Source organism: Odocoileus virginianus, chromosome 13 (assembly GCF_023699985.2).
Source record: "Odocoileus virginianus isolate 20LAN1187 ecotype Illinois chromosome 13, Ovbor_1.2, whole genome shotgun sequence".
Taxonomy (NCBI): Eukaryota; Metazoa; Chordata; class Mammalia; order Artiodactyla; family Cervidae; genus Odocoileus; species Odocoileus virginianus.
The window spans coordinates 26,775,205-26,790,849 of record NC_069686.1 but is presented as its reverse complement, the minus strand read 5'-3'; the positions used below and the strand labels follow the sequence as shown (position 1 = coordinate 26,790,849).

The 15,645-nt window shown below is 35.0% G+C and overlaps 1 protein-coding gene across 9 annotated transcripts in view; it reads left to right on the top strand.

Annotated features, from left to right (window-relative positions):
- Positions 1-15,645, top strand: part of TANK (TRAF family member associated NFKB activator) — a 95,132-nt gene that overhangs the window by 63,137 nt on the left and 16,350 nt on the right. For 5 of the 9 annotated variants that reach the window (XM_070476127.1, XM_070476126.1, XM_020886470.2 and 2 more), the window contains 2 exons: positions 422-533; positions 1,640-1,758. In XM_070476127.1, coding sequence (XP_070332228.1) covers positions 422-533; positions 1,640-1,758 — 231 coding nt within the window. The remainder of the gene's footprint in view (positions 1-421; positions 534-1,639; positions 1,759-15,645) is intronic. The other 4 variants (XM_070476129.1, XM_070476135.1, XM_070476130.1 and 1 more) reach the window with 1 other exon arrangement.

Below are 15,645 nucleotides of genomic sequence, written 5' to 3'. Positions count from 1 at the left end.
TCTACTCTAAAAATAAATTCAAAAGTGCATTTAAGAACATGACATCTTAATTTTTTAAAGTTAGTATTTTTATAGAAAAACTTTTAACATAGCATCCATTTTTTCATTCATGCTTTTTTGTTATCATTACAGATTAAATTCTAAATTATAACTTTTATCCAAGAAACTGTACATTGAGCTCTTAACTGAAATTTCTCCTAAGGTTTCTCTAAAATTTTACAGTGCTTAAAGTGTTTTAAATCACTTTTGTTTGTAACGATTATAAGTACATGATTGAATCCTGTTTTCAGCTCGTAAATAAATGCCCCTGTACCTGGGAAATGGCAATATGGGTAACTCACACCTATATGTAATTACTAACGGACGTTAATGTATACACATATCTGTCAGTAGATGCCAGGCTAACTGGTTTTCATGTCAGCAGACTGAGAGCTATGAGCAGAGAATACGTGAGCAACAGGAACAGCTGTCACGTCAGCAAACGCTCATTGACAAGCTCAAGTCACAGTTACTTCTGGTGAATTCCAGTCGAGGTATGTTCACGTTAAATTTTTAAGTATTTCTTAAACCTCTGTGGAAAAGAAAGATGGAAGTTAAGTTTTTCTGTTTTATTTCACCTGTGTTTCTCAGTATTTCTGGTATCTTCATAACTGTGGTGCAGTTAAGTTTTATGTTTATTTAAGAAATGAACACTTGAAGGAAATGGGAAAGTGGACAGCCACATGTACCATATGGTGGCACTCTTAAGTTGGTAAAATTTCCTAGAAGACAATTTTTCAGTAAATAGCAAAAGCTTTTTAAATGTGTGTGCCTTTTAAACCAAAAATTTGAGTCCTAAGAATGTATCATAAAAATATATTTCTTCAGGTACTCAAGGTATATATTACAAAGATGCTCATCACAGTAATAATTTCTAATAATGGAATGTTCAACCGTTAAATTATATTCATTCATGTAGGAAACAGCTGTGTAGCCAAGTAAAGTGATAATAATAGGTGTTCGCTTAGAAACATGAGACATATTCATGATATATAGCAAAATGAGAAAAGCAAGATAAAAAACATGTAATTTTATCTATGCAAAAAAATTGTTTCTTGTGAATTTATTTGTATTGAGAAAGAAAAATTCTGGTAAAATATAAACCAAAATGTTACTAGGGATCATTCACAGATGATAAAAACTGTGAGTAGCTTTTTATTTATACTTTTCAGCATGTCTGCATTTTCTGATTTTTTTATAATAAGCATAGAGTCATTATACAAGTAAGTAAACAGCAAATGCATACCTGAATATATTTCTTAAATAAAAATTTAATTGTGGTTGCTGATGATAAGATACAAACAGCATAATTTTAGTTTTGTAAATTCTATGTATTCTGCATACTACTAATACTGGAAGTGTAGGAATTTTGTGTGTTTATTGGGAATGAAAATTTAAAAATATGAATCAAATATGCCAAAATCTAAGTGGACAAACCTAAATTGTTAAGGTAACTATTATCTAAAGAATTTTTAAAACCCATAGTTTAAAATCTCTGCTCTTTAAAATTAGGGGTTTGGGTGTATATTCTTTTTACTTTTCTAAGTGGTACCCAAAACAAGGATTTCCCACTTAGGTCCAAGAGGTTTTTGTCTTACAGATAACAGTTGTGGCTATGTTCCCCTGCTTGAAGACAGTGAAGCAAGGAAGAATAATTTGACTCTTGATCAGCCTCATGATAAAGCAAAATCAGGAACACCAAGAGAAAAAGAATCAAAGGTAGACTGCACTGCCATTTTATTCCCTAAAGGAAATAAATGAAAAATCAGACTTTCTGAATTATTTAGTCAGTATTCTGTTACATTTGGGGTGGGCAGGAAAGTTGGAGAAAGTGGACAAGATTCTTTTCAACCCTAACACTGTTACTACAAGAAGTAGAATTTAAATGCTAGTATATAACAACATCTTCCTCATTTTGTTTTCTTAAAGTGAATCCACCACTGGAATTCTAAACAGAAGTTCTTCATATACAAGCAAGTAACTTACATGTTCCTAAATATACTTGAAGCACTATTTCCAAGTAAAATAAAGGCTTAAATTTCTTATTTTCTAGTATTCATTTTTCTATATCACAGGTGTTTACCAAAGAGATAAAAGATTTAACAAAGAAAGATAAAAATAATATAGTAAGACACAGATGATTCTGGGCTAGAAAATAGCACTTTTGTTTTTTCATTTGCCTGTGTTTAATTAAAAAACAAAATCCACCTAACTAGCTGAAGCGAAAGTCTTCATTGAAGCAGTGTAAAAGTGAATATTGCGTATCTGTGGAGGAGACATGCGCAAGGATGTTCATGGCACTTTGGTTAGAAATAACCTAAACATCCATCAGTAGCACAGTGGTACATCATTACAGTTAAACATTTTAGAAAAATTAAACTGAATATTTACTTACTACTATACCTGGATTTCAAAAGCAGTGTTGAATGGAGATTACAGTGATAAAATAGGAATAATTTATTTAGATTTTCTTTAAATGTAAAGCATGACATCATTTATGAAAATATAAATGCATAATAAAAGTAGAAAAATACATGCAGGTAGGGTACATATTTTCTTTAGAAAAAGAAAGATGGGGAGAACTAAGACTATCTTGTTTTTATTTAACATCAAATTGATAAATCCTGTTTGATACTTACCTATAAATAAAAATTTTAGAATGAAAAATTTCCTATAGTATCTCTCAGTTCATAGTTCTTTATTAAGAATCAGTATTGGTTTTTTTATTTGAATCATTTAGCTCTCTTCGCCCTCACTCCAATTTCCATTTATCTAAAACTGCTAGTAAACACAAGAAACCATGCCACTGGAATATGTTTATAGATTTATTTTGCCAAACACAAAATTCAGAAACACTGATTCTGACTTTTAGAATACAGTTTTGTCATAGAGCCTAGTAAGTACATTTTAAAATCATTAAACTACTATAAAATGCTGACTTATAAAGATAGTGCTTAAGTAAGTAATATTTGCAGGCCATTTTCTTGTTTCAGGGACTTCTAAATGTCATGATTTACCATTAATTTTTAGTCACAATTCTTACATTTATTCTAATTATATCTTTGAAGATAATAAAATATCTCCAGTTCAAAATATATAGAAGGTATTTTTGAAAATAGCAATCTTGAATAGAATAAAAGGGGTAATGTGAAAATCTCTAAGATGTGTTACTAATTTAGTTAATTTTGAATTTGGATAATTTGTCATTATTTGAAAGTTTTATTAGCATCTGTCAGTTATGAACACTTGAGCTGAAATTAAATGTAACAGGAATCATGTCAAAGGTAGCTTTTTATCAAAAAATTAATAATGTTGCATTGATTATATTTGTAGACAGATGATAAGAGGAAAATATATAAAGCTCCAAATAAGAAATAAATCTAAAATTCATTGAGTTCTCTTAATTCTCCTTACTATATTTGACAACTCTATATTTAATGTGAGCAATTGAGCACACACATACATTAAAAATGGGCTTCCCAGGTGGCACAGTGGTAAAGAATCCATCTACCAATTCAAGAGATGCAAGCAATGCAGATTCAATCCCTGTGTTGGGAACATCCCCTGGAGTAGGAAATGGCAACCCACTCCAGTATTTTTGCCTGAAGAATTCCATAGACAAAGGAGCCTGGCAGGCTACAGTCCATGGGGTCACAAAGAGTCAGACACTACTGAGTGACTGAGCACACACAGGTATTTAATACTTTGAGTAGCTCATCAACTCAGTCTTTTTGTATTATAATAAAAAATTAATGATTTTACATTTCAGTTTTCTCATCTCCTTTTATATGTGAGTGAAGTCGCTCAGTTGTGTCTAACTCTTTGCGACCCCATGGACTGTAGACAGCCAGCTCCTCTGTCCATGGGATTTTCCAGGCAAGAATACTGCAGTGGGTTGCCATTTCCTTCTCCAGGGGATCTTCCCAGCCCAGGGATTGAACCCAGGTCTCCCGCATTTTGGTCTGAGCCACCAGGGAAGCCCTTTTATATATCTAGAGCCAAAGTGCTAATAAGCACTAAACATATAAAGGATTAAAGAGAACAGATATATTCTAAAGGAATGAATAAGTTGGATTTATTGAGTATTTAAGAGCTAGATATATATTCATTTTAAAACCTTAGCCCTAATTTAGAAAAATACTGGCCAGTTGAAAGTAAAATCTTTTCCATTGGTGTATATGTTGGTCTATGCTTATTAAGTTATAACTAAATACACTTTTAGCTAATACAAGTGAAATTATTTCCTAAAAACTTTAAATGGTATGGATACATTTAAGATTTTTCCAAAATGAAAAAATTCCATATTGGTTGCTTGCAGTTTTAAAAAAGTATGCATGTATACACAAAATAAAACCTATCAGGTAGTATTCAGAAATGGCTAAGATAGTGGTACAGTTTTTTTCCTGTTTTCAATGTGACTTTATGTTTATTAGCCTTCTCAAAAATGAATTAATTTTGTTGTTTTTTTTAATTGAAGTATAGTTGATTTACAGTGTTGTGTTAGTTTCTACTGTACAGCAAAGTTACTCAGTTATACATATACTGTAAACATTCTTTGCTGTATGTTCTTTTCCATTATGGTTTATCATCCTGAATATAGTCCTCTGTGTTATAAAAAACTCCAATTGATTTCATTCCCAATCAGTTGGCCAAGTCTCTAATGAATTAGTGACTTAACAGAAATGTTTTAAACCAGTAACAGAAGGAAGCTGCTACTAACCACTCACAGCGCTTTCCTCCTTCTATTTGGTGGGAAGTTTTGAGGAATATTTATCTTGTTTAGGACTTGATTACGGTATTTGAAAAGGGAAAGATCCCTGGACACTACAGTAAATGTCAACAATGGCTGCCTTGGAAAACGAGATACAGAGTGGAGGGGAAAGAGGCCCTTTTAGAAGATTGTATTTGAGAAATAGGAAATTTGTAGTTCAGTCTCTGTTTATGGTAATCCTACACAAGGAGCCTGACGGTCACAAGTCCATGGGGTCACAAAAAATTGGACAGGACTGAGGGACTAACAATTCCACTTTTTTTACACAAAGCACATGCAAGAATCCTTTGATTTCTAAAAGGATATAGAGTCAAGATAGCAGAACCTGTATCATTGAATGACCCTTAGTATTCTGTTTACAGTTTAGAGACATTAGGGGAGACGTCCTCAGTTTAAAGGAAAACCTGAGTTTCACTTCTTGTTCACCACAGTAGTTTGTACAGTGTTTCTTGATGAGATAGAATTCATTATATTATCTATCATATAACAAACCACCTCAGATTTACCCTAGTACTTAGCAACAACTATCACGTCCTGTGAATCAGAAATTCAGGAGTGACTTAGCTGGGTGGTACTGGTTCAGGATCCTGTGTTATCAAAGTCAAGATGTGGCCAAGGCCTTCCAGTCATCTCAAGGCTTTACTGTAGTTGGAGGATCCACTTTCAAGATGGCTTACTCCAAGATGGCTGTTGACAAGAGACCTGGCCACACAGGCCTCTCATCACACTGACAGGTATCTTACTCAGACTAAGAAAGAAAGAGATATAGGATAGCAAGGAGGAGCCCATAGTGCTTTCTAAAATCTAGTCTCTAAAATCACATCTTTGCTTCAGCTTTATTCTGCTTATTAGAAATGAATCACTAAGTGCTCCAGAGATAAGAAAATAAGTTCTTCCTCTTGGAAAAAAGAAGATTATCGAAGTTTTTGTAGACCTACTGTATTTAAAAGTATCACAGGGATTGTAGATTGTGGTGTACAGAAGAGGGTACCAAAAAGATCAAGGGTATGTGGGGGGACAGCACAGTGCTTCACTTATCACTTATCACTTCATGTGATAAATATGAATGAAAGATAAAGGAATCTGGCAGAATTTAATAATGAATTTGACTTCCTGAATTCTATTATTATTCATCTCAGAGGAAAGAAATATCATAGCTTATTTATCTTGAGAGTAGTTTCAAAAATTCTAATATGAATATAGACTTTCCAGGGGAGATTAGCTGAGCAGTGCTTTAGAGAATCAAGAAACTTGCATGTTATTACTGTGAAAATTAAAAATTGTAAACAATCAAATCATTCAAAAATACATAAACTTGTTCTTGGCAAAGACTACACTCTTGTTTGCAGGACACCATTGTCAGACATAGTAACATATGTCATGATGGCAGTTATTACTTAGCAAATTTTGTATTTTAATGTAAATACAAATTGGCATTGTTTAATTTACTTTTGTAAAAAAGCTAGGATTGTAATATGTTGGGGGGTTTTTCTGGCTGCGCCACATGGCTTGTGGGATCTTAGTTCCCTGACCAGGACTCAAACCCAGGCCGAGTGCAGTGGAAACACAGAGTCCTAATCACTGGACTGCCAGAAAAATCCCATGGGTCATTTTTATGATCTTGAAAATGAAACTTTCTATAATAGTGCTTTAGGAAACACTTCAGTTGTCAAACTGAATGCTATCCGAGGTGTATAGGGTGTGACAAAAAATGTTGGCATCTTTCTTTTCCATTTGTGTGTCTGTAAGTTATACAGAAGTCTAGAGTGTTTTGACACAATATATAAAGAGCAATAATGTAAAATACATAAAAGAATTTAGCAATATTAGTAAATTTTTTCACTCATTCATTCAATACCTCTAAACTGCCCTCTGATTTAAAGTCCTGATTTAATAACCAAATAGACATTATTGAATGGTCTAGGATCCAGGATACAAAGTAGGTATTGTATGAGTTTATTTGAACTTTTAACTATTTAGAGACCATGTATTCATGTGTATAATGAGCTGTTTTTATGCTTTATTTCTGATTATATATTATTTATTCCTTATGCATCTTTTTTTATCTGAGGTATTTACTTTAAACAAAAGTTTAAAAATACAAAGAATATAGTCGTTGCTGAAAGATGCCAGTTAGACACTTGGCAAATTTCTAATATAGCTATCATTGTGATTAGATCAGCAAATATATGGTAACTTTGAGGAATAGGAAAAATTTTGTAGGTTCAGAATAGTAAAACAGTGATGGACCTGTGAAGCTACCATCAGCGCTAACGTTAAGAATAAGATATGCTGTACCTGGCAATTGCAAGTATATATAGAAGCTATGACATATTTGAAGAAAACTGATGTCTAAAAATTCACTTGTCAATCACTTAGACAAGAAGTATTTATTGAACTCCTTCTATTTACCCAGTCTTGCTAGTCTTTGATAGGAATACAAAAAAATAAGAGGTAAGATCTGCCTCCTTTAAGGAGCTACAGCCTAGTTGGGGAAACAAAAATTTGCAGGCCCATAGTAATAATAGCAAGCAAATTATAAGACAATATGAAATCCTAATTACATGACAAAATGAAATCCTAATTATCATTTTATGGTACAGATAAATATATGTGGAAGTCGCTCAGTTGTGTCTGACTCTTTGCGACCCCATGGGCTATACACAGTCCATGGAATTCTCCAGGCCAGAATACTGAAGTGGGTAGCCTTTCCCTTTTCCAGGGGATCTTCCCAACCCAGGGATCAAGCCAGGTCTCCCGCATTGCAGACAGATTCTTTACCAGCTGAGCCACAAGGGAAGCCCACAGATAAGTATATAGAACCTTAATTTAGAAATAAATATTCCCAGTGAGCTAAAGGTAGGCTTGATCAGGCACTCAGCATTTAGTTTAAGTAGGGGGGGGGGATTGTTAGCTTGCTTATATCTTAATAGTATATGTGTAGACATGTAAACTTAAGTTTTGTGCAGTATTTTAATGGAAAAAGAATAATTTCTAGGCAAGGACCAATATTATTCCAGGCTACTATGCAGAACATAAAATAAATGGAAAGCTCAAACTGAGGGTTTTGAAAAACTGATTTCATTTACTATAACCTTTTTTAAATGACATAATCATGACTTCAGAGGATAGTGCTTCTTTTTGTTTCTTTATTCTGTAGACAGTTCTTCAGTGAGGGACATTTACCCATGGTGTGTTCCACCATTTATTATGTGTGACAATTTTAGCAGGCACTGTAGCTTATAAAATCTTTGCCTCACAAGTCTAGGTCTTGGATGGCCTTGGAAGGTTTCCATCTTTGAATTGTTCATATCTCATATACTCTGGACTTCAAATGCACCTCTCACTTCAAGATCTCCATCTGAGTTTCAGGCTCCTATAGCTTCTCTCACCACTGTAGATACTTTCTCTGTTGTAAGTCTCTTAAACTAGATTTATTTGTTGGCTAGGTTGCTATATATTATCAGGTACCTGGTTTTATATACATAGTAAATGCTTTAAAATAAAAGTTATCATATACAGGTATATGATAAATATTATTTGAACAGAAATTAGACCATTAATCAAGATAGGTAACTATCAAGTGATTTCCATGACAAAATAAAATATGATTTACACCACCAAACACTCAGTACCTTTCCTGAGAGAGGAACTTTAAAAAAAAAATATGACTTCTTACATTCTTACTTTTGTAAAAAGAAAAAAGTATATATATATCCCTTACTCCATTAAGGCTTGATTCATCTTTTATTAGATAGAAATACCCACTATATAATGGCACATGACAGCCTAGCCTAGGGATTACAAAGGGTTGGAGAAAACATGTTTGTGTATAGCAGCTTGCCTTCTCAGAGCAAATGTCCCATTCCCCCTGGTTTTATTTTTAGAGATTGGATCAAATATGCCTTCTTTTTATATGTAACACTTATATATTACTTTCTTTGATGATTAGTCTTTGTTTATAAAGTTTCTGGTAGAATAATAATTAGAAGGTTGCTTTCAACAAGTTTATTCTTTAAAGTTTTCCCAAAGTGTCATAATAAATATATCACAAACTCTTAAGAAAAAAATCAATATCCAAATCATTTTAATATTTACATTGAAATTTCTATTATAAAAATTGAAGAACTGACTCATTAGAAAAGACCCTGATGCTGGGAAAGATTGATGGTAGGAGGAGAAGGGGACAACAGAGGATGAGATGGTTGGATGGCATCACTGATGCGATGGACATAAGTTTGAGCAAGCTCCGAGAGTTGGTGATGGACAGGGAAGCCTGGCATGCTGCAGTCCATAGGCTTGCAGAGAATCGGACACAACTAAGTGACTAAACTGAACTGATTGTGACCAGTATGAGGTGGTACCTCACTGTAGTTTTGATTTGCATTTATCTAATGATTAATGATGTTGAGCATCTTTTCATGTACCTATTGGCAGTCTTACATCTTCTTTGGAGAAATGTCTATGTAGGTCTTCTGCCCATATTTTTTTTTAATTTATTTTAATTGGAGGCTAATTACTTTACAATATTGTGGTGGTTTTTGCCATGCATTGACATGAATCAGCCATGGGTGTACATGTGTCCCCCATCCTGAAACTCCCTCCCACTTCCCTCCCCATCCCATCCCTCAGGGTCATCCCAGTGCACCAGCCCTGAGCACCCTGTCTCATGCATCCAACCTGGACTGGCGATCTGTTTCACATGTGATAATACACATGTTTCGATGTTGTTCTCTCAGATCATCCCACCCTCGCCTTCTCCCATAGAGTCCAAAAGTCTGTTCTTCATATCTGTGTCTCTTTTGCTGTCTTGCATATAGGGTCATCATTACCATCTTTCTAAATTCCATATATATTTCTGCCCATATTTTGATTGGGTTTTTTTTTTTCTGTTAATGAGTTGTGTCAGCTGTGTATATTTTGGAAATTAAGCTCTTGTCAGTCACATCATTTGCAAATATTTTCTCACATTCTGTAGGTTATCTTTTCCTTTTGTTTATACTTTCTTTGCTGTGCAAAAATCTTATAAGTTTGATTAGGCCCCATTTGTTTGTTTTTGGTCTTGTTTCTGTTGGGTGACTGACCAAAGAAAACATTGGTACTATTTATATCAGAGAACATTTTACCTATGGTCTCTTCTAGGAGCTTTATGGGGTCATGTCTTATATTTAAGCCTTTAAGCCATTTTGAGTTTATTTTTGTGTATGATGTGAGGGTGTGTTCTAACTTAATAGATTTCTGTCTTTTCCAATAGCCACTTGCTGAAGAAACTGTTTTTCTCCATTGTATATTTTTACCTCCTTTCTCGAAGATGAATTGACTGTAGGTGTGTGAGTTTACTTCTGGGCTCTCCACTCTGTCGGGTTGATCCATCTGTTGGTTGCCAGTACAGTGCTGTTTAATTGCTGCTGCTGCTAAGTCGCTTCAGTCGTGGCTGACTCTGTGCGACCCCATAGACGGCAGCCCACCAGGCTCTGCCGTCCCTGGGATTCTCCAGGCAAGAACACTGGAGTGGGCTGCCATTGCCTTTGCCACAGCTTTGTAGTATTGTCTGAAATCTGGGAGGGTTGTACCTCCAGCTTTGTTCTTTTTCCTTAGGATTGCTTGGGCAATTTTGGATTTTTAGGGTTCTGTATAAATTTTAGGCTTATTTGTTCTAATTCTGTGAAAAATGTCATGGGTAATTTGATAAGGATCACGTTAAATTTGTAGATTACTTTGAGTAGTACAGCCATTTTAACAATATTCTTCCAATCCAAAAGCATGGAATGTCTTTCCATTTCCTTGAATCATCTACTATTTCCTTTATTAATGTTTTTTAGTTTTCAGCATATAAGTCTTTCACCTCCTTGATCAGGTTTATTTCTAAGTGTTTTATTTATTTGGTGATGTGATTTTAAAAAGGATTATTCTTTTATCGATACTTTCTAGTTCTGATACTTTATTGTTAATCTAAAGAAACAGAACAGATTTCTCTATGTTGGTGAGTCTCTGGTTTTTAATTTAATATGTAATTTTAGGTTTTGCTTTGTTAGTATACTGGAAATAAATTTTGAGGGGAGAAGATAATGAGATGTGGCATATTATTTTTTAAATCTTTTTCTCTGACTTCTAAGCAGATTTAAATATCCCTAATGTGGCTTTTCTCCCCTTATCTGCCCCTTTTGTACGCTTTCTTACATTTCCCATTTTTCTTTTTTCTACTCTTCTCCAGAGTCCACAAAACAGAGTTACTGTATTCTGTTCTTTCCTGATTTATCTTGACCAAGGCAGGGATCGAACCTGTGTGGCCTGCAGTGGAAGCATGGTGTCTTAACCACTGGACCACCAGGGAAGTTGCTACTTTAAGAACACTTCTTGAATTTGTAGTCTTCTTTAAGATATTGCTAGCATTTGATGGGAAAGAGATGGGGAGGGCACACCTAATTTATCATTTGTACCTAGTATGTTATGCTCTTTCAGTGTCTTTGTTGCTTGCTTAAGGCACTCTTGCCCTGTTATGAAAGCTGACTTTTTCCCTGAAAGACTTTTTCTTTCTTTGCCAATTAGACATCTTTCCATACACTCGATACTTTGCTCTAAAATAGAGAGAAAGATCCTAGAATCCTAATAAAGCTATTGTAAATTAGTTCCTGTGCATTCTCTAAGCCATTAAATGTGATTTTTTTTTCTCCTTCTCTGGTAAGTTCCTTTTGGAAAACCAAATAATTCTGAGGTGGCTGTCTTTTGTTTTCTCTCTTCTTTTGTTTATCAGTAGTGATTTTTATATTCCATATTGGATGGGTTTACCCACTGCTGTTTCTCCCTCTAATTGTTCTTCACTAGTTAACATTAAGGCAGCATGTTTCCTTCTACATTTCATCCAAATAATGCTGCAAGGGGTCACTGACTTGTCCAGATTCCCTGAAAGTGTAATTTAGGATGTATCCCTGCTGGATGGTCAGTTGCCACAGTAAATCTTGCTTTCCTTCTTGATGCTGCTGATGGAACCTTCTCTCTTCCTCCTCTTTTCCCATGTTGCAGTCACAGAATCCCTGTTCTTGTCCCAGCTCTTGTTTCTTATCTTGTCCTGGGGACAGAGTGAAAACTTTTTGGTAAAGCTAAATCTAAAACTCTCCCTTCTACTTTTCTGATAAATGTCCATTTTTTTCTCTCTTTTTTGAAATTTGGTTACACCAGGTCTTAGTTGTAGCACACAGGATCTTTGGTCTTCCTTTACAGCATGTGGGATCTTTAGTTGTGGCATATGAACTGTTATTTGCAACATATGGGATCAAACCCAGGTCTCCTTCTTAGGGAGTGCAGAGTCTTAGACACTGGACCACCAAGGAAGCCCCTCAATTTCTCGTTTATATGAAAAAGATAATAGATCTTCATAGTTAGTTGTTTTTTACTAAGCTTTTTCTTGGCAAAATAAAAAGTTGGTAGCAGTTTATCAGACCTCTAGTTTTGTTTTGAATTTTACTATTCCAGGAAAGCCTAATCTCAGTTTCCTTAAGGTTTTATCTTTATCTAAGGTTTTTTGATGCTAAGGAGAATGGCCTTATATTAATAAAGGAAAATAAAGATTAGAGGTGTGAATCAAATTTGAGGAAATGGTCATTATATTATATGTTAAAATGTGGTACTCTACAATAGGCAACAGAATAGGTAAAAATATATTGGATTCAAAGAAAATTGAGAGTGGCTATCAAGAGAGACGGTGAGCCTGAAGACAGTTTAGAAAATGAATACTCAATAGATGTAACATGAGAATGAATAATAAGAAAGGTGTATAGTGAGGGAAGAACAGTATACCCTCATGTCTTAATCTTAGAGAATACCCACATTTTTAGTCTTGGAAGAATAAGGACCAGTGAAAACACCAGAACTTAAGAAAACCTAAATATTATACTGGTAGCCAAAAAATTATCAAGAAAGAAAAGCTGCTCGCTAGGGTGAAAAACTGTCAAATGAGCATTAAGCAGAAGGTGAACTTTAGGAAAGGTCATTGGATTGATGATGAAGACATCTCTAGAAAACCATGGTGAATCCTCTAAAGAATGGAGGGGTTAACAAAAGAAAATTGAGTTTGGAAGTTCAGCTTATGTTACAATGAGGAATGAGTACTGAGCAAACCAGTCCTCTACAAATAACAGTAATAACTGTGCAGCATACAAACAAAACAATTATCTGAGGACTTTGGATATGAACTTTGCATATTTTGGAGAGGAGTCAAAATGTGGAGCATATAATTGGCTCAGAGTAAATTCACAAGTTTTCTGTGATTTTGTCTTGAGGGTGGCCACACTTCGAGTGGCTGAAATTCCAATTGAAAGCCTACCACCATCCTGGCTGCAAGAACCAGAAAGGAAAATGAGCCCAGAATAACAGCTGTCACCAGAGAGGGAAGGAGCCCCAGAGAGGAGAGAGCAAGAGGAAATGAACTCAAAGTTCTGTGTTTAAACTAAGCCTAAGTCTCTGGATCTCCCCAAAACCAAGGATGTGTGGGCACACTGGAAGCAGTTTGCAGCTAAAGCATAAAGGAGTGAGCTGAGACCTGAGCTGCTGCTCTTCAGAGGAGGGGCAGTGTGGAGTCTGCATCCAAACCACTTAATTACCTGGTGAAAACAAAAACAACACCCTTTGGCACCATAAAATAATGTCTCCCCAGTGTGATATTCACAATGTTTGGGGTATAGTCCAAAATTATTCAACATATGGTGAGTCAAGAAAATCTCACCCAGTTTCAAGGGAACAGATATCTATCATGAGATAATGTACCAACTGAGATTATCAGACAAGGATTCTCAGTCAGCTACTATAACTATGTCCAGTTGTCTATTAGGTATTTAGGAAGGCAGGTAGAGAAGTAAGGTTTTGAAAGGAGAGAATTAACAGTAAGGTATTCCAGTTGTCATGCATTGTCAGAAGGTTGAGAAACACTTAAACTGAAATTTTTATTAAGAAACTGTTGCCAAATTGCCTCTGATACATGAACTGGTTTGTAAAACTTCAGTAAATCTATCCAGGTGATTTTGGGGTTTAAATTTCTTCTTGACATTCTTGAGCACAAAAAAGGCCATACCAAAAGTTTCTTCCCCCAGGTAATATTTAAACATCGAAACTTGCCTTATTTGTTATATGACAGACAAGTTTTAGGATCTTAAAATTCATTTGCATTGGTGCAATGTGTAAGTGTTATCCATCTTCCTCACCATGCTAGATGAAGTGAAGTGAAATCACTCAGTAACGTTCGCTCAGTCAGCAATGTTCAACTTTTTGTGACCCCGTGGACTATACATAGTCCCTGGAATTCTCCAGGCCAGAATACAGGAGTGGGTAGCCTTTCCCTTCTCCAGGTTAGATAACCTTACTATTTTACTTCTCTAGCAATTAGGACCTAAAAACCAAGAAGTTGAGAGCCTGAGGTTCCAATTGTAGCTTCTCTTTCTACTAGATGGTAGACAAATTATTTGACCTCTCCAAAGCCTTAGTAACTATTGAAGTTAGTCGCTAAGTCATGTACGACTCTTTGCAACTCCATAGACTAGCCCGCCAGGCTCCTCTGTCCACGGGATTTCCTAGGCAAGAATACTAGAGTGGGTTGCCATTTCTTTCTCCAGGGCATGTTCTGGATACAGAGATCAAACCTGTGTCTTCTGCCACCAGGGAGCCTCTAGCAAAGCCTCTAGCAAATGTTAAAATCAAATTCAAGTATTAATACTTAATTCACAAGATTGAGCTTCCTTGGTGGCTCAGTGGTAAAGAACCCATCTGCCAATACAAGAGATGCAAGTTCAATTCCTGGGAAGATCCCTTGCAGAAGGAAGTGGCCAACCCACTCCAATATTCTTGCCTGGAAAATCCCATGGACAGAGGAGACTGGTGGGCCACAGTCCATGGGGTTGCAAAGTCAGACACGACTTAGCAACTAAACAACAACAATTCACAAGATTATGTGGATTAAGTTAAATAATATATGCAAGATGCTTAAATAACAGCTATTTTCATGAAGATATTCTCTGTTCACCATGGTAATGATAAAACATAAAATGAGTAGTTAATGAAAAGAATTTTCCCAGATTATTTCGTTTTAAATGTAGTGTTCGGCAAAGGGGTGAGGGAAGTATGGGAAACCTTACTTTTTAAAATTAATCATTTATTTTCTGTTCCACATAAAATGGCATTCCCACAATTAGATATAATTACTTGTTAAGAAAAGATAACTTTTTTTTAATGTTTTATTGTAACATTGAGTTGATAGAAGTTTGGGGGGATTAACATTAAACCAAAACCGTGTGAAGCACTTGGAAATAATTGGGATATTTAATATTATTTTTATATTGTTTATTTTCTTGCCATTCCTTCAGAACTCTGGGATGGATCCCATCTTGCCCTGGAATTGTTCCTGCATTGGCAGTGGATCTACCTAGCACACTGCATCATGCAGAACCAATAAGGCTCCTAGAATTTGTGCTCCTCTTGCTTTTCTAGATTTTCAGTAATACTGCTGAGAGTGAGAGAACCATAGATTTCACATGGTCATAAGTTCTTATAAATATAGTTTCTGTGTATTTTTTAAAATTATATTTTGTCTTCAAATTTTTCTTTTAATATGCTTTTATATTCTTATCAAATCTCTTGTAACTTCTTTGTTCCTATTTTCTACTTTAAGCTCTTCGCTTTCTCAGTCCATTTTTGTCTCAGTATATCTAAACTAATAAATGCAACCTCAGTTTCTCCTTTAACATTTCATTCTTAGTTTCAGAAATCTAAGTGATAACTGAATCCTTATTTTCAGTTTCTTTTTCCATTGCTCATTTTTCTTTTTCTGTAGTAAATTTTATTAAGCT